The 20,030-nt window shown below is 41.7% G+C and overlaps 1 protein-coding gene across 1 annotated transcript in view; it reads left to right on the forward strand.

Moving 5' to 3' along the window:
- The window catches only part of UMODL1 (uromodulin like 1), a 64,625-nt gene that overhangs the window by 27,936 nt on the left and 16,659 nt on the right, over positions 1 to 20,030 (forward strand). Inside the window, exons 7-15 of the mRNA XM_015413763.1 lie at positions 1,712 to 1,819; positions 6,473 to 6,727; positions 7,155 to 7,267; positions 8,515 to 8,734; positions 11,032 to 11,169; positions 11,609 to 12,262; positions 15,016 to 15,051; positions 18,816 to 19,073; positions 19,472 to 19,584. Of these exons, the coding sequence (XP_015269249.1) occupies positions 1,712 to 1,819; positions 6,473 to 6,727; positions 7,155 to 7,267; positions 8,515 to 8,734; positions 11,032 to 11,169; positions 11,609 to 12,262; positions 15,016 to 15,051; positions 18,816 to 19,073; positions 19,472 to 19,584 (1,895 nt within the window). The remainder of the gene's footprint in view (positions 1 to 1,711; positions 1,820 to 6,472; positions 6,728 to 7,154; positions 7,268 to 8,514; positions 8,735 to 11,031; positions 11,170 to 11,608; positions 12,263 to 15,015; positions 15,052 to 18,815; positions 19,074 to 19,471; positions 19,585 to 20,030) is intronic.

Consider the following 20,030-nt stretch of genomic DNA (forward strand, 5'->3'; position numbering starts at 1 on the left):
AAGACTTTCTTGTTTCATCGGGCATTACCTCCGTGATCCTTCATTTCTACGCTATGTTTTAATTGTTGCTTTTATGTTTTTGTATGTGTAGTCTATCTTTGGTTTTACTAGATTAGATGATGTGCTTTTGTTTGGTGTTAGCAGTTTTTAGGATGTGTTCTTATTATGTATGTTTTTAATGTTAGCTGCCTTGTGGTGAGTCTGATGAGGGCAGAAGGGTGGGGCACACATTTCATTAAAAAATAAAGCTGGCCTTTGAAGTAATTCATAATAAAATCCATTTAAAACAAGATACACACATGCACACGTTGGTGTGTATGTGTGATTATTAAGCTTATCAAGTTCCTGCTAGAGGCAAGGGCTCTTCCACCCCCCGGGCCATTTCTACCACCACTCAGCTGGGTAGCAGGACAAAAATGGCGGGAGGGCAATTGTCAACATATTGGGTGCGTTCAGACGGGGGATTTACAACGGTTAGGGTGCCGGTTCCAACCGGTGTACTTACGGGCGTTCACACGGCGAACATCTGCCTCCCGTCCCTAACCGTTGTAAATCCTTTTACACCGTTGTACTCTGCCACTAGGTCCGAAGTGGTGGTAAACAGAGTACAACGGTGGCTTCCGATACAAACCGGCGTCTGATCGCTCTCCACCGGTGCCTAGCCACTTCCGTCGGAAGCCTGAGGCTTCCGGCTTTCCCCCGCCATTTTAAAAAAGACTCCTAGCGGTATGCGCTTGGGCGAAGCTTCGCCCTAAGCGTTCCCAGTGACACACTGATTTCACTTTTGGCATGTTGAAGCAATGTCAGTGCAGTGACATGATGACATCTCCAGCAAGGTCCCCCCCCCCCGCCATGATTCTCCTATTGGTTGCTAGCCTTGTGCTGGCAGCCCTACAGAATATATATATACTGAATAGCCCTACTAAAATGCATAAGGGGACAAATTTAAAAACAAATCAAGTCAGCCTATGGTTCCAAAAGCTCTTTGCAGGGGTGGGATAATGATCCCCCCCCCAAAAAAAAAACAACGTTGAAAGATAACAGGCCTTGTGATACTGCCACAAAGCCAGTGGAGATGTAATGAAACCCCCTAAGTAACTGTTGACAAGTGGTCTGTTGGCATGACATATGTAATGTCTGAAGTGAAAACCTATGAAAAATTGCAGGGGGCTACTTCCCTGGTTAGAAAAAATGCCAAGATGCAGTGTTTTCTCACAATGGATGCAGCCCACTGCACTCTTCCAACAAACCACATTTTTTAAAAAAATTAGAGCAAAATAAATGGGAAAGCTTTTAAAATGTAATGCCTGCATTACCTGTGTGTGGACAAAATAATAAATTCCACAGAGTGGGTTCCACCATTGAAAAGGCAGGTTTTGCTTATTACCTTCACTTCCAAAGGATATTGCATTCAGATGAAGGCATTCCATGATGACCTGAGCTTGCCAGAAGCAATATAAAGGCAAGATTACTTCAGATCAAATATATTTATCAGCTTTCATTTTTAAATATAGTTGAACAGTCTGAGAAGTAAAACAAACATCAATAATTTCCCTTTTGTAGGACAAACATTCATTTTAAAAAGCGTTAGATGAGGCAGCCTTTAACAGCCAAAAACAGCATTTTCTTAATATTCAAAGTATAGTTAAAGGAACCATTTTTGAAGAAACATAATTCTAAGAATACTAAAGTTCTTCCTTTCTTTCAACAGGCTTAGATTCACCAGATATTCTGTTCAAAACTAGCAATACTTCTGCTTTAATTACAAATTCAACAAGTGTGTCACAAAAAACTGGCAGATCAATAGATTCCAAATGCTGTAAGTTATTGTTTCTTTTTAAATCCTTATTTGATTTGAAATCTATTTTTTGTATACTTAGGGTTGCCAGCTCTGGGTTGTGAAATACTTGGAGATTTTGGGGTTGGAGCCTGGAGAGGGAGGGATTTGAGGGGGGGGGGGAGAGCTCAGCAGGGTATAATGCCACAGAGTCCACTCTCCAAAGCAGCCATTTTCTCCAGGGGAACTGATCTTGGTTGTCTGGAGATCAACTGTAATAGTGGGAGTTCTCCAGGTGGCACCAGGAGGGTGGCAACCCTATGTACATGCTCTGTACCTTGTTAACAGGAAATATGCCCAAAATCCACATAGATATTTTATATCTGTCCTGAGGACTGTTTCAGCTTTCATATCTACAGTGAAACCCAGTGGCTGTTGGGAATCCTGCTAACCACTGCAGAACCCCTTTTCCCAGGACAGTTTAAGTTCTGTTTAAGTCCAGTGGGAGCTATCTTAAGTGTAGCTTCATGAGGTCCTCTGAGGATGGGTTCACATATGCCTGAAGTTCACTAGATTTTTCATCACACGCCTACTTCAGGTTTAATGACAGGCAGCTGAATGTGGGAACAGGCTTCACTGAAAACCAATGGTATTTCGTAACATGAACACATTTTCTTTCATGGCATATTTTATGCATGTAAATCATCACTTGATGCTACCGTTAGCAAATATGTGTCTGTGAACTGATACTAACAGAGCAGATCTTAAAACTTATAGGTGAGGGGACAAGAAGTGCCACTGATTCCAACAGCCATAGGTTGTTGTGAGGATAAGTAAGATAAGGATGATGGAGTTTTTTTTCCAATCTTTCCATGTTATTTAATTGTGGAAGTCTATGTGGTACTCATTCTGGGTAATGTTCCAACAAGCTTTTATATGGTGGTCCAGCAACACAGGGGCTATATGTTTAAGGTATTTACAAAATGTGTTACTGAAGAATCTGGCCACATGAAAAATTTACATTCCACTGATCTCCAGTGTGAGGTAATTATAAAAAGCCACCCCAGGGTAGAAAAATAGCTGTCTGAATTCACTTTTTTGTTAGCATGTTTTTATATGTGGCTATTTAAAATCAGATTGGCATTCAACACAGTGCACAACAGCTTCCCTTGGGGATGTCTTATTCCATGAAAAAAATGTCCCCCAACAAAACATTCTTTGGGAAATGCAAGGTCTCTACAGATGAACTTCCATAGTGGATTTCTGTTATAGTTGTTTGCTACCCACACCATTGAGGAGCTGCGGTGGCTCAAGTGGTTAAGACGCTGAACTGCAGGCTGTGGAAGGTCGGTAGTTCAGCAGTTCAAGACCCGAGTGTGCCGCATGACGGAGTGAGCTCCCGTCTCTGGCCCCAGCTCCTGCCAACCTAGCAGATCGAAAGCAAGAAATTGCAAGTAGATAAATAGGTACCACTTCGGTGGGAAGGTAACAGCGTTCCGTGCACCTTGGTGTTTAGTCATGCCGGCCACATGACCACGGAAATGTCGTCGGGCAGTGCTGGCTCTTCGGCTTTGAAATGGAGATGAGCACCGCAACCCTAGAGTCGGATTTGACTGGCTTTCGAGCAAGGGAACCTTTACCTTTACCCATACCATTGCATTATTTACAGAATTATAAACCTATGAAGTTTGAGACTAATTTATGAGACTAACAAGTTTTATTCTAGCATAAGGTTTTGTGGACAGTTCCTTTTGGAGGATACAACCATGGAAATTTACAGTGGTTTATAGTGTCTTTTTATTACAAATATATCAATTGAGCAGATTAAAAGTAAGAAGGCTCACAGGCGGGCAGTGCTATTCCCCAAACAGTTTTAGTCACAAGGCAAAAGCAGCCACTCTGAAGCGCTCATGTTCACTCTCATGACTGTGCCCCTAAGCAATCTGAAAGGTCAGTTTTTACCCTGACCATTCAACCCTCAGGGCCAACAGTATTGAGCCCCTCAGTTCCTGCATGCACATGGAAGCCATCCTGGGGCAGAAGGGACATGGGGCACAGCTTTTGTAAGCAAATGAAATCCTGACAGGGTTCTCTGTGCACTCTCACCCTTAAGAGTAGATATGGGGGGGGGGGAATACCGCAAAACTCTGTTAAATTGCCCATGTTGTTTGCTACCTGTGTAAGGCCCCTTAATGAAATCACCTGAAGGTTTGGAGTAGGTTGCCATTAGTATGCTGATGACATCCAACTCTCTGTTACTCTAAATAAGCCACTGGCTGCTGTTGTCTCTGTCCTGGCTACTGCCTGAATGCCATAGCCAAGTGGCTGAGGGAGAAGTTGGATCCAGAGAAGACAGTGATGCTGACTGAAAGGGCCACTGCTTTAAACAGGGTTGCTTGTCCTGCCATCAATAGTATGCAGCTCTGTTAAGAGCTTGGGAGCCTTGCTGGATCCTGGTCTCCTGTTGGAGAAACAGGTGTCCATGACAGCAAAAGAATAAAATAAAAATCCACCTGCACCTAATCAGGAAGGCACACTCTACATGGGGTTACCCTTGAAGACAAAGTGGAAACTGCAGTTAGTGCAAAACAAGACGGGGACCTGTGATACTCGCGGGGGGGGGGAGAAGAGCTCCGTCTCCTCCATTCCCCCCATCTCCCCGAGAAGGCAGCGGCGGCGAGGCCGGTCCTCCCCCCCCGCCCGGCTCCGAGGCAGAGGCGGCGGCAGAGAGGCCGGTCCTTTTCCTCCCCTTTGCCGGGCTCAGCGGTGGCGGCGAGGCTGGGCCTCCCCCCCCGGCCACCAATTTAAACATCCCCCCCAATTTTTTTCTACTTTTAGGATTTTTGTGCACACGTGGGGACTGGCCCACGTGTGCACAAACCTCCCCCGGCCCCCCAGCTGCCCCCGGAGCGCTGATTTAGCTATCTGCACTCCGGGGGCAACTTGGCTATTAGATATATAGATGCAGCTGCCTATTTGTATCTTGGGCTAGCCAGCAGGAACATGTCTCTCTTATTCTGAGGCCCCATTAAGTTACATTCAACCTGAGGATGACTAGTTTCTGGGTCCAGTGCAAGGCATTGGTGCTCACCTTTAAAGTCCTTCATGACCTGGAACCCACATACTTGAAGGACCTCCATGTTCCTGTGCAGGAGTTTCTTTCCAGCAGGGACTGTCATCAGTTCATCCATTGTCTAAGGCCAATTCAGCAACACTTCAGGGTCAAGCCTTTTCAATGGCTTCCCCATGCCTCAGGAACACCCTCCTACATTTCTGGTGAGGCTGCAAAACAGAGCCATTCCAGAGAGCTTTTAGGCCAGCCTGAGCATGGGCAAAGGGGGAATATGCGACTGGTGGGGGTCTTTTTAGATTTTTTTTTAAAATTTTTTTATACCTATTGGTTTAATAATTGGTCAATCAAATTATCTTTATGCAATCTTGGGTCCTGAAATGCTCAGTAGAGAGGTAGTCATATAAAACATTTTAAACACGTAAATAAAATGCAAGGGCAGTTTTACATACCCACCATTATGTGTGCAAGTCTGCCATGCCATTGAATTGAATGGGACAGTTTCCTTGGGTTCCAGATTTAATTTCATTTATTTTATTTAAAATCATTCTGTGCCTCCCTAGAACCCAAGGTGGCAAATTACATAACATTAAAACATTTTGACATTAAAACAGCATTTGAAAATTAAGTATATATAAAAATAATTCAATGATAGCATACCACAACCAAGGAGGAGGCCCAAGAACAATTATTGGGGATATGCCAAGCAAAACAAAAATGTGTTCATCTGCTAGGAAAAGGCAATGATAGAGGGAGACAGACAAATCTCCCTGCAGAGGGAGTTCCAAAGTTTTGGTGCTATGATCAAGAAGGCCCTTTCTTGGGTTGTTACCCATCTAGCCACAGATGCTGGTGGCACCCAAAGCAGGATCTCCAAAGATGATTGGACAGGCAGGTTCCTGTGGGAGAAGGCAGTTCTTAAGTTATGCACGCCCCAAGTGGCATAGGGCTTTAAAAGCAACCTAAATTAGGCCCAGAAGCAAATGTTCCATTGTAGCTGGAACAAGACCTAGAGTAATATGGTTTCTACAAATCACTCCAGTCAATATTCTGGGTGCAGCATTCTGTACCAACTGCAGCTAGCAGATAGTCTTCAAGGACAGCTCCACATGGCCAAAAACATACGAAGGAGAACATGTGATCCTCTGGGTTGGGGTTAAGGCAGTTAAGGACTGGATAACACACTTCTGATCTTCCTTGATTCTTTTTAAGAAAGGTGGACCATAAATGCTGTAAAATAGTTAAAATAAGCAATTACGATGGAGGATCTCAGGTCTCCCCTAGTCTGTGCCTCCTTAGGGAGGCTTGTATTGCATAGAGAACTGTTGATAAAGCAAAATGAAAAATAATAGTATAAAATGAAAATTAATGATTTAACTCATGTACTACTTAATTCTAAAGTGTATACGGTTTTAAGGGAAAGGTTGAGTGTAACCTGCTCAGTGCGTCTGAGACTGGACATGCTAAAATGTGAAAGCATGAATACATAGGATTAATATAATAGAGAATAAACTTTGTTATCAAAAGGACATTTTATCTGGCTAAATGCATGGTAGATCTCATACTATTCCTTTAAGTAAATGTCCTTTTCCATTGTGATAAGTCTCTTGTGTATGCTATTGCAGATCCTTCTGCCATTATGGAACACAAGATCTTCGGTGTTACTAGCAGCAGTTTTGAAGTATCTTGGAGCGTAGAGCCTTTGCTGAACCATACATTCCAAATAGAGGTGTACAAAGGCAAAGAGTTGATTCAAGAAATGGAAACCACCAATATGACACTGGATGTGTTTGGACTGCAAGCAGGCACAATCTACACTGTGAATATCAGCTATGAAGCTTGTGGCAAAACCATTGCATCACATAGAAGATTGAAGACTGGTACCTATCATCTTACAAGTGCTATCCTCCCTTTAACAGGCATCCATGTCCCCTCAACCCACCTCAGTCATGTTTTACTATCAATGACCTTACTGGTTTGGCATTTAGTAAACAGTTGGATGCAAATGTTCTATTTAAACTTTTTGTGGACTAGGTGATATTATCCCTATATAGGATAACTCCCTAATTTGGATTTAATTGATCCTACTACACCAGATTGTCCCAAATACCATGTTCATATGTGTGATAAGGCCTTTAGCTGTATAATAGCATCTTCTTTCAACTCCCTTTAAGGAAGAAACACAGATTTACATCTGACTTCTTTTATCTTAATGGTTAGATTTCTCTCATCATATAGCTTGATAACCTACTGTAATGATATCACATTTGATGCATTGTATCATGCTTTTAATATTGTGCCTTTTAGATGCCTTGTTATTTGGTGTTACAATAAGGATCCTGAACTATAACTTCACAGAGCAGTTCTTAAACACTAGCACCAAAGAATATCAGAGATTCTTCAGCATTTTTATGACAGAGGTAATGCTAAAATATTTACCCATTTGAAACCATGGGTTAAGTTCTACATGATGCAGCAGTTTCTCATGGATCAATTCTTAATAAACCATCTTACTGAATAGCAAATTGTCCTAAGAAGTTTCAAAAAGCAACTTTCATTTTTTGCCCTTACTATAGATGAGAGCTCAGCTTTTAAAACAGGTGTGCTGGCACACAGTTCCTGCGTGTGTAGGTTTTCCCTATTAGATTTGCAGATCTGCTACATCCATTAAATCAGAAGCAGAAACCCTTGGCAATGGCTCTGGCCTCTATTGTGCCTCTACCAACAGCCTGATGTGCAAGCATCAGCAGCTGAGGCTTTTTACAACATGGGACATTCTTACTTGTCCATATCAGGCCACTGTTAAAGGCACAGCTACTGTGATTGTTTGAAAAATTGGCAAGCTGATTGGGCAGGTGAGCTCCCTGTGTGTTTTGGAAGCCCCATGCAATCGATGAAGTGCTGCATCAGATAATATTACAAAAAGTAAAAACGTGTTGTTATGCAGAACTTAGAAGCACATTATTTTAGAGCCAAGTGCATCATTTCATCTTGGCTTCTGTCTGTGCCATATGGAATTTCATTTATCCTGTCAGGATAACTCTCTGATAACATTAATGGTGATGACATCTGTGGACTTCATGTACCATATTTGTGAAAGGTAATCACATGGAAAGAGGCACATTATGAAGTAGAATGCTTTTACTGAGTTCATTTTTAATTCATTATTAATTGATGCCCTATTCCTACTAAACAAGGTAGACACAGCTGAATTAATGCAAGTGCCAGACTGCTTGAGCATACCTAACAATTATTCTATTTTAGGGATGTCACCACATTTTGTGAACACGCTTTTCACATTGAAAAGCCTAGCTTCTGAAAAGTATTGTCTTTGCTCAGGACTTGCAATTGTTTTTGTTACTGACCATACTATTGGTATTACTGTTATAACTGGTGTCTGTTATATGTTAGTAGTGTAAAAATATCACATAAGAAAACAAACAAATCAGGAACACTGGCAACAAAATGGGAGAAATGAAAAGGTTCACAATGTCAACATATGAAACAAAAATAAAATTTAAAGTGCATATTCGTACATGTTCATTGGTATGGGTAGGGCTAATATTGCTTTTTATGAATATGAAAATGAAGACAGGTCAAGGAGAATTAAATACAATGCATGTCTACTTGATGCTAGAATAGCACTATTTATCTCATTTGTTTTCAGATTGAAAAATCATTTCCTTCAAATCTGCTTGCATTGTACAAGATGGGGAAACTGAAAGTGCAAATGGACTCTATTAAAGCTGGAAGTGTTATTGTGAAGCTTAAAATGATAATAGAAGACCCACAGTTTCCAAAAGACTTGTCTGCGTTTGACCAGATGATTTCATCAGTGCACAAAAGTTCAGTGCTTCAGGTTGACCCACAGAGCTCCATCGTGGAAGGTAGGCTATTTAATTTGATAACTAAGTTGTAAGAGTTATGTGAACATCATGCAGAGGAAAATCACATAAATTTTGTATACTTTTTACTGTGTTAGATCTTAAGAACCCTGAGTGAAAAGTAGATCTTACTCCAACTCCTGCATCTCCTGCTGTAGCCTCTGTGCTTCCCAAAACCCACTTCTGAAGGTCTCAAGGTTTTGTGAGGGACCACCCTCCCCACCCACCACTTTCCCATCATTATTCATCCCTTCCTACTGTTGTACCTAGTTTTGTTCCCCTTCCTATACAGCCACACCACAGGTACTATTTCTACATTTCCTCGTTATATTGGGGACCCATATTATGGATGTACATGTATTACATTTCAAACAATAGCAGCTGCAGACCTATGTAGGTGAGGAAACAGAACCACATCTACCACATTTCAGACCTGCTTTTTGTGCTTGTTCAGATATTAGGAGCTGAGATCCTAAAGATTTGTGCAAGAGTGATCTTATTTGAAGTAATGGAACATAGAACCTAGCAATGCATTTCTAATTTGGAAAGGGCAGGAAGAACCCTAAGAATCCTCTCTAATTAGGGTTGCCAGCCCCCCCCCCCGGCCACCAGCTGGGGATGAAGGGTAGGGTGGCCAGATCCAGGTTGAGAAACCTCTGCAGATTTGGGGAGGGAGCCTGGGGAAGACACAGGGACCTCAGTGGGGTAGGATGCCACCCTCCAAATCATCAATTTTATCCAGAGGAAATGATCTCAGTAGTCTGGAGCTGTAATTCTGGGGTATCCCCAGGTTCAACCTGGAGGTTGGCATCCCTAATCCTGACTTAGCCACACAGATATACCACAGAGGCAGCATATCAAGTTGCATAATACATGGATCTTACATAGTCATATATAAACCTTAGATTGCTTGCACGATCCATCCCGCCCCATCTCTTATGATACGGTAATCCAAATAGTTCTCCCCCCCCCCACTTTGTGGCAAACCATAGAATGCCAAACCATCAAAGCTTTGTGCCTCCAGTGCCACCACTCTCAGCCATCTGCAGGTCTTTTGTTTCCTCAAATGACTCACCTTTTCTTGCTTACTGCCTCTTATGCCTGGAACTTCCTCCCCAAACACCTGCATGATGCAATTTCCCTCAAATGTATTTATTTATTTTATTTGAAGCATTTTTATGTCACCTTTCCATCTAATCAGGGTCCAAAAGGCAGTGATCAGAAAAAGCAATAAAACACTTGGGGAATTAAAAATACAATTAAAATTACAAAATAATTCAGTTAAAAACACATAAACAAACAACACTAGAAAGGATAGCCACTCTCTCTTAAAAGCACACCATTTCTGAGAAGCTTCATTACAAACCCTTGGTTCTCATTTGCGACTGAAACTGTTTATAAACATTAAAATAAAACAGGATTGTAGTAGCACCATAGAGTCTAATGAAATTTATTCTAGCATAAGTTTAAATACATATAATTGGTATAAATGCTAGGGTTGCCAACCTCCAGGTGAGGCTTGGAGATCTCTTGGCATTACAGCTCATCTCCAGACAACAGAGATCAGTTCACCTTGAGAAAATGGCTGCTTTGGAGGGTGGACTCTGTGGCATTATAACCTGCTGAGATCCCTCCCCTCCCTAAATCTCCAAATCCTGCTCTCTCCAAGATCCTCCCCCAAATCTCCAAGAATTTCCAAACTTGGATTTGGCAACACTGTCCCAGGTTTGTATCTGTCCACCTCCATTTGGTCTGTCCTTTTTCTCAATTTTTAAAGTGTAATCTCCTCAGGTCAGGGTCCTTTTGTACTTGGTAAAGCACCATGAATACTGGTGGTGCTGCATAAATAATCAACTACCCAAATATATTTCTTTATAGTTATAGCTCTACGTAAACGGTGAGCCAAACTTCATGTTAAATGAAAGGTATATGATCTGATCTCTTGATTCTGTAACACTAGAAGGGTTGAATGGCAATTGGAACCAAGGCCATGTCACTGTGGGAAGGCAAAGTTTATGTGACGGATGATCTCATCAGCTGTTATTAACAACAACAAAAAAGACGGGGCCTTGAGGCTAAGCTGGAGAGTGATTTTTGTTAGGGAAACCTTGCCAGAGTGGGGTAGGGTGAAGGTTAAAAATCTCTGTTTCTCCAAGCTTCATGCACAATCAATATCATGCTCCCCCATTGGTTGGTTTTTAATACTGAATAAAATGTGAGAAGATCTTATCTTCCGTGTAAAGTTGAGTTTGGCTCTGCAAAAATTTGTTTTACTGAATCTGGGAATACTTTTTTTACAGACTGGGATGAATGTGCTCATAGGACAGAAAATGACTGCTGTGTTTTTGCAGAATGTATCAATACAATAGGCTCGTATGTGTGCAGATGCAGGACAACCACAGATGCCAATCCCACCCGACCTGGGAGGAACTGTGAAGGTAACAAGCAGACTTATATTTCAGTAGAGGGCCTTTTTTGCCATGAACTGGTGGGTTTTTGTTCATATTTATTATTGATTCTTATTTATTATTTTATTAAATATTATTGGTTCTTGTTGATAAAATTCCATTTATTTCCTTCATTTATAGCCCACCTTTCTCCTCATTGGGGACCAAAAGTAGCTCATCATTATCCTCTCCTCCATTTTCTCCTCACAACAGTGCTGTGAGGTGGTTAGTCTGTTACTGGCCCACAGTCACCCAGCAAGCTTCCATAGCAGAGTGGGGATTCAAACCTGGATCTCCCAGATCCTAGTCTTACACTCTAACTGCTGTACCAGACTGGCACCAGTAACAATAACCGTGTGCACAGTGAATATTAACAATCTAATACATTTTAAAATTTCTGTTTGTTATATTCAATGGTGCTGTACTCCAGGTGAAATCGTAGATCCTGTTTCAGAAAGGATACCTATATTTGAATCTGAAGGACTGCCTGTGACAAGTGTCAGTTCTCTATATGAAGCAGAAATAAGGACGTTGACTTCTAAGCACAATAAGGCAACTGCTTTACCTCTTGTACTGCGATCAAGTGGCGCTCAAGAGTCAAACACCTCTACAACAGACAAAATGGTACCAGCATCACAGAATGTCAACGCTTCTGAGTCTGACAGAAGTAATAGCACTCTGAGCATCTCTGAAACACCACCTCAGGTAACAGAGAAGTGGGCGAGCATAACTACACCAAGTGAAAACTTAGCTGAACAGAGATCAACTACTCAAGACCAGCATGGCTCTTCTTTGTCAATATTGCCCGCAGAATCAAATATCACAGTTTATGCTCAAGGCAATGAGTCATTAGGAGAGACAAGCACATCTGGTCTCTTACCTGAAGGAAATACTTGGAAAATTCCAACTTCAGCCCGGTATGTTACAGAACACCCTACACTTCTGAATCATACAATTGAGAAGAAAATGGGAACAGGCAACAGCTCTTCATCAGAGAAAAAATCACGTTCATTGTTGCCAGCTTCTTCCGAGGAGCCGTCACCATCTTCTACCACAATTGGCTCCCCAGCCACAAACTGTAGTGGTGAGTATGATTTTATCCCAGAAATTTGCTCATAAGCCATTAGCTAGTATGGACAAAAAGGCACAGGGATTGTGAAACATATAAATACAAAGGAATGGGAGTAAGCCAGAGTATACTTAAGACCCGTTCAAATCAATAAAATCTAAGGGCACGATTAAGGATTTAATCACGCCCCTTTTCTCTTGATTTCACCCAATTGTTCCCAGATTTATAACATGGATGTACTGCATGCAGACAAGATTTGGCATCAGAATGCATGTGTTCCAAAATAACTGAAGGGCCAGAGCTTGAGTGTGGGGCCCAAAGACAGGAGGAACCCCCCACAAAAAATGCTATGCATAAAATCCTGCTTTTAAAAAAATTATTTCTCCCCACTGCTTAAATTGACATAGATATGCGTATTGTCTTTAATCTTCTGCTTCTAAGCAACAAGAACAAAAAACATGATAGGAGTGAACTGCATAGAATACAAGTCTTTTGTATTACTTTATTTGGGAGAAGGAAAAGGCTAATGGCTTGGATCCAGCAATGTGTGAACAGAAATGTAAACAGACTCAGCACAGTTCTGCTTGTGCAAGATCTTCTGCAACATCTAGCGCTCTCCTTCCTATATCTTACAGTGCCCAGAAATTGTATGCACAGTTTGTTGTCCAAGTGGAAAAGTGGCATGGGATATGCTATGTTTAATGTCTTGGCAGAGTAATTAACACAGCAATGGTGCATAACTTGATTAAAGAGTAGATAAAGGTTTATTTAGGAATTAACTTTTTTTTTTAATTTATAATTTTTATTTTATTTTCAGTAAGCAATATACAAATCCAATACAGAAAACTAGAAATTCAACAATTACAGAATAAAGTGTTTTCATATCCAAAAGAGATACAATCACTATACAACTGTAATCCCCTGAAAGTATCTACTTAATGCTTTATGACATAAAGAGATATGGGTACTGCTTGGGCACATTGAGGGAATTAACATATTTGATAAGAAAGAGGACAGAGATAGGTTCCTAACTACATCTCTAGCTGAGAGGGTAAGACTGAGTGTGGTACTTCTGAGAAGAAGGGAGTAATTGCTCTAAGAGTAGCAATCTGGAGACAGACAAGGAATTACACTGAACAAGCGAAAAAAGGTGCAGCCCTCACTATCCTATCTAATTGCCTTCCTGCTGCCCCCTGCAGGGTCTTCTTCTTTGTACACCAGACATTTCCTTTTCTCAACACCCCTATAAAGGCCTTTGGAGCTCACTCTTGAAGCACAGTTGGGCTGGTCCGACCTGGAGGTGGGCTCTGAAGGCATTTGAAGTAACTCTGGTCAGGCCACATGGCCAGTGGTGGGCTCTGACGACATTTAAATGCCTTCGGATCTCACTTCTGGTCGGGCTCTGAAGGTATTTAAATGCCTTTGGAGCCTGCACAAACCCTCCCCAAACCTCATGAAACTCCATGGAGATTCATGGGTAGATCGTGAGAGGCATGTTCTCCTGAACCCCTGGTTCGGGAACCACAAACCGGGGTTCATTTGTGGGTTCGTGCCCATCCCTAGACAGTATTCAAACTCAACAAGCCCTTCTTCTTGCATATTTCCTACTAGGTGATGCTTCACATCCATGTGTTTAGTTCTTGAGTTGATCTTCTCTGTCTGTGCAAGTTTTATCTCCCGTTGGTTGTCTTCAAAGAGTTGTACTGGATTGGGTTTCTCTACACCAAAGTTGTGCATTAATTGCAGTATCCATTTTAGTTGTCTGCATGCTTCTGCTGAGGATACATACTCAACTTCAGTTGAGGGCACAGCTATAGTTTCTTGCTACCTGCTGATCCAGCTGACTGCTCCACGACCTCAGAATAAATATCCACTGACTGACTTTCTGTCTGTAGTATCTCCTGCCCAGTCTGCATCCATGTATCCCACTAGTCTGGGATTGTCACTTGTTGGTAACTTTAGTATCAGATGTGCAGTGCCATGCAGGTACTTTGCAAGTCTTTTGACTGCATTCCAGTCCCTTTTGCTTGGTGATTCTGTCTTTCTGCATAACATGCCCACAACTGCTGTAATATCTGGACGTGTCAATGTGCTTACGTACAGCAGTCTTCCAATTGCTTCCCTGTATTGCTTGTTGCCAGGCAGAAGTTCACTACTTCCTTGCTGTTTCAGGTAGTAGTTTGTTTCCATAGGAGTGTTTTTGCTGGCTTAGCTCCTTTCATATTCATGTATGTAGTCGAGAAGTTCTAGGATTTTCTGCTTTTGGTTGAGAAGATAGCTTCCATCTTCCTCTCATTATATTTGTATTCCAAGATAATAGTTGATGTTTCCAAATTCTTTCACTTCTACTTCTTGATTCAGCTGTTGAACTATTTCATCACAGTCCTGCTTGTCTTCATTGCATAAAATCAGGTCATCCACATATGTCAGAATGTATGTCCATTTGTTGTCTCTATATCTTTATAGGCATCGTTCTGCCTTACCTTGCTCAAATCCTTCCTTGGTTAGCATTTGATGACGTTTCTTGTTCCAACATCTCTCAGCCTGTTTCAATCCATATATGCTGTTTTGCAGTTTACACACGAGTTACTTGTCTTTGGATTGTTCACAACCTGGTGGCTGTTCCATATAAACATCTTCCTTTATTTCTCCATATAGAAAAGCAGTCTTTATGTCCAGATGGTCCACTTGCATCTTTCTTGCTGCTGCTATGCTCAGGAACACTCTTATTGAAGTGGCTTTTCTCCATGTTTCTGCTTCTTCTGCAGGATTTCTTGCTATGTCTTCCCATGTGGAAGGCTCAGGTATAGCTTCTGCCGTTGCTAGATAAGAAAGTCTTCTTGGTGGTACTCCTTTGTTTGATCTGGTTGATCATCTCACACTTGGCTCCACAGCCCCTTCTGGATCTTTAGGCTTTGCAGGTGTGTCATATGTGTTGTCCATAGTGCTCAGATGCACTGTTTCTATTTGCTATGCTTCATTTTTCTGTGTTGGTGTAGATTCACTGACGCCTACGTTCTCCATATTTCGTAATTACATTGATTTCTCCTTTTCATCAATGTAGACCACATTGCAGGTCTTGACGGTTTCTGTTTCTGGGTTGAGGATAGTGTATCCTTTGCATCCCAGTGCGTAGCCTACAAAAATGCCTTCTTCTGCTCTAAGATCCATCTTGGTCTGCTTTTCTTTAGGAAAATACGTGTAGGTCTTTGATCTAAACACTTTAAAGTGATTCAGGCTGGGGTTGTGCCCATACCACAGATCAAATGGTGTACTGCTGGCACCTTTAGTAGGTAATCTGTTTTGCTGGCAGTGTTTTTTTAAGTTAAAAAGACTTTATTGATCAAAACAAAGGTAGCAATGTTGATTGTTTCTCCTCAGAACTTGTCAGGTAGCTCTGCCTCAAGGAGCATACATCTGCACATTTCAGTGAGAGAATGTTTTTTCCCTCTATTCTGCTCTAGAGTGTATGGGACTGTAAGCTGATGCTCTGTTCCTTGTTTAGCCAAATAATTCTTCATTTCATGTCCCACATATTCTCCTCCATTATCAGTGAGAAGTGCTAGTGGCTTTCTTTGAAATCTGTTACTAATCATTGCCACATATGTTTTAAATTTTGCTAGCACTTGACTTTTCTCTTTAATTAGGTAGGTCACACTATATCTTGAAAAGTAATCAATAAAAGTCAGCACATATTTATTTCCACAAGGGGTTTGAGTTTTCATTGGTCCACAAACATCACTGTGTATCAGCTCTAGGGGTCAGTGCATCTGGCTTGTCTCATACCTTTTGTTAAAGCTAGGTCTCACCCCCTTTGCTTGAATGCAATGCACACATTTCCCTTCAGTGGCACATTTGCTCTTCTGCATGTCTTTAGTTAAATTCTGGCTTTCAAGTTGGCTAATTGCATAATTGTCTCTGTGTCCCAACCATCTGTGCCATAGCCAGGAGCAATTCTTGTGATCATAGTGTTTGGTAAAGTTTGCTTTCTGCAAGCTAGTCTTGAGCATATAAATCCTGATGTACTTTGTCAGTTGCAGTTAACTGTCCCCTCTGTCTGTATAGCATTTTTCTCCAAAATATATAACCATGCCTTTATGTTGTCGAAGGCTTTCTTCGCTAGTACTCTCACAGAAATAGGATTATTTGCCAGTTCTGGGACATAAAGTCTTTAACAAGGATGTCTTGGCTCTCTCCGCTAGGGTCGGGAATTTGCATTTTATGGTTCCTGAGCCACTGTAGACCATCCATCTGCAACGCTTAATGTCTCTTTCTTTTCTTCATCTAACTTTTCAAAGAAGTCTTTATGAGCACACATTTGGGTCATTCAGGCACTGTCCAAATACCAAATATGACTTTTTGTGGCTCCTTGTGTTAATATGAAACATTTCTTTAATGGCAGCAGTTTGGAGTTTCCCACATTTCTTTCTCTGGGAAAGGCATTTCTTTGTTTAAAGGCAATGCAATTCCTCTTAATGTGGCCTGGCTTTCCACAGAGGTGACAAGCGATCCCACCTTTGATTATTTACATTCAAAGTCATCTGATCAGCATTTGGTTTAAATTCTTTGTCAGAGTTTTCAAATTGTCTGTGTTTGTATGTTTCTTCAAGCTGATTTATAACTTCTGTGAGGGACTGATTACTCTTAGATTCAGTCTCAGACACTATACTTTCATATGACTCTGCCAGGCTTATTAATAGTAACACAATCAGATCTTGATCAACAGTTTCCTTTCCTGCACTTCTCAATTGCCCAGCCAATCCAAGAATCTCATCTAGATGATGATATAAATTACCCCCTCTTTCATCTTAGTACTGAAAAGTTTCTTTTATAGATAAAGGAATTTACATACAGCCTTTCCAGCTCACACCACACAGTTTTGGCTGTTGGCTGTATTACTCTTCACACATTTCTGTTAGTTAAACCCTTGATTATGGGCCCACTTGCCTTTTCATTATTGGAGTCCCAGGTTCTCTGCTTTGCTGGGTCATCCTCTCCTCATCAGGCATCCTAGATAATGTCTCATAATCCTGTTTCAAGAAGGCGACTCTTCATTCATTCTCTCCAAATTAGATAATTATTCTCTGTGAGCCTATCTATCCAGTGACCATGCTGTGCACCACAGGATGGTTGCCATCATTGTTCCTTTGTTCTCACCTCTTTGTGCCAAGAGCCTCTGGTGATCTTTCTACCTTTAATCAGAGATGAGCTTAATTTGGGCTACCATAACCCCTGTTGGCAGAGTAATTAACACAGCAATGGTGCACAACCTGATTAAAGAGTAGAAAAAGGGTTATTTAGGAATTAGCATACTTGATAGGAAAAAGGAGAAACAGAGACAGGTTCCTAACTACATCTCTAGCTGAAAGCGAGGGTAAGACTAAGTGTGGCAGTTCTGAGAAGAAGGGGGAAATTCCCCTAAGAGCAGCAATCTGGAAACAGAAAAGGAATGACATTTAACAAGAGAGAAGGTGCTGACCTCACTATCTTATCTAATTGTCTTCTTGCTGCCACCCTGCAGGGTCTTCTCTTCTTTTTTGTATACCAGCAGAGGTCATTTTGGGGGGGAACGTGTTCCCCCGGGTGAGGTGCAGGGGGCGGGACACATGATGAAGCTCCGCCCCCTGCTTCCGGCTGCCCCGCTTCCAGCCCTCATTCAGCCAGGAGGAGGCAGGAGAAGAGGGAGGGTAAGTTGCTTCCTCCCCGCCTCTCCCCACCCCTGCCTGCCTGGGGCCAGGGAGGGCCTTGGCGGGGCTTCCTCACACTCCCACCGGCCTTGCAGGTCCACCGCCAGGCCCCTGATGTCAGGGGGTGTGGCATATGCTAATGAGTCATGCTAATGAGTTCCCCTAGCTCTTTTTCTACGAAATGACCCCTGTATACCAGGCATTGCCTTTTCCAACATAAAGCCACCAAGGACCCTAGTGTATGTGGAAATCTTCTAGGTGATCCAAGGCAGTATTTGTATATGCACAAAACATATGTTCATACAGTATAATCCATATAAATGAATTAATCAGATAACTGTTATTACTGCTTTATAGTTTTCAGGAGACAAAAAAGTATTATCTTCTGGGATGAGATGGAAGTTTAAGGTTTTTAAGGGAGTGAATCCCTCTGTAACTCTGGAGGTCTTTGTTGGGAAATATATTAACATAAGGTGGGGGACCTTCAAGGCATCATGAGGGAGGATCAAGAATTAGGAAAACTGCCCCCCATAAACCAAGTTCTCTGTTTGTACACTGTATAAATACAAGATTTGCAGGCTTTCAATATAGTTTGTTAGGTTTAGAAGTTCATGCTTTTTTCACACCGAAAGTAGATGCTTTTATTAAACATATTAGTTTTGCCTGTAGCTGCCATATATTTAAACAGCTGATCTTCTGTGAACATAATTTAAAATTTACTGGAGAGTTCTTTCTCACATGCTCTTCATTTTCACTGGTCTATAATTTAATGGTAAAGGCATTCTGTGAGAGTTAGAATTGTTGTGGCATGATCCTTTGGAAAGGTAATTATTTGTTTGCCTCTTTTTTAAAGGTATAATTGTCCTTTCTCTTCTTCTTAGGGCCTCTTCCAGTTGAAAGGACTGTTTTTTCCAATGTCACCAGTACTGGCTTTCACGTTGTCTGGTCTACAAACTATACACAGAATCCTGATTTCCAGTTTCTGCTGCTTGATGGAGAAAAGCTTATACAGAAGGTTAGGACCCGGAGCAGCAACCTGACTGTTTCTGGACTGGAACTGGGGGTCCTGTATACTGTTAAAATAGAGACAGAGGTTTGTGAAAAGAACAGTAAACCAGCACAGTGGAAAATAAAGACAGGTAAAATTTTAGAAGCTCATTTTGCCTTGCCCATGATAGAAAGGTCAGGGGGGGTTGTGTGGTTGTTGTTATGTATGGACAAAAGTTTAGAAACCTAAGCCCAGTTTTGGCACTCAGCATGTCAGTGATTCTCCAGGCTTCTTACTCACAAAGGCAATTAGAATGGAATATGAACTGGGAAACCCACCACATTTATAGACAGCTTCTTCAGCCATGAATTCAGAACACCCTGATTCGAACAGCATTTATACCAGATTTGACACAACTCCCCCCCCATTACTTGAATATGCTTTTAAATCCTATTTTCCCATTCAAGGATTTAGAAACAACAAGCATCTGAAAACTTTGACCGGACTGCAGTCTGACTTCCAACTAATGTTGCTTTTTCAATCCTGCAGCTGCCCAGAAATTTAGTGGAACAGTCAGGATAACAAATCTGAACTATAGTTCAGGGTTCAGCAATTCAAGTAGTGAAGAGTACCGAAATTTTACACATCTGTTTCTCACTGAGGTAAGGTAATGCAAAGATTCAGCGTTATACAAGACGGACATGACCAATATTTGAACAGATCCAGAGACAGTGCTTCTCAGATCTGGATTCCTTCAGAGGAGAAAACACTGAATAATGGTATGAGAAAGAGGCCTTTTTCTGAAAGCCAGCAGATCCACTAACCCATATCAATACCCCAGCATACGAGACCTTGTGCCCTAAGACAGTTCACCTTCAGGCAACTCACAGCTTGCTCTTAGGGCTTTTCCATACACTTGACTTATTCCTGGTTATCTTGGCAGTTGACCGACAAGCACTGGAATTAGGGTTGCCAGCTCTGGGTTGGGAAATACCTGAAGATTCTGGAAATGGTAGAGTTTGGAGAGGGCAGAGACTTCAGTGGGGTACAATGCTGTAGAGTCCACCCTCTAAAGCAGTCCTCATTCAGGACCAGGTCTTTTCAGCAA

This window comes from Gekko japonicus, unplaced genomic scaffold, assembly GCF_001447785.1.
Source record: "Gekko japonicus isolate JY-2015 unplaced genomic scaffold, Gekko_japonicus_V1.1 scaffold803, whole genome shotgun sequence".
NCBI classification, from domain to species: domain Eukaryota; kingdom Metazoa; phylum Chordata; class Lepidosauria; order Squamata; family Gekkonidae; genus Gekko; species Gekko japonicus.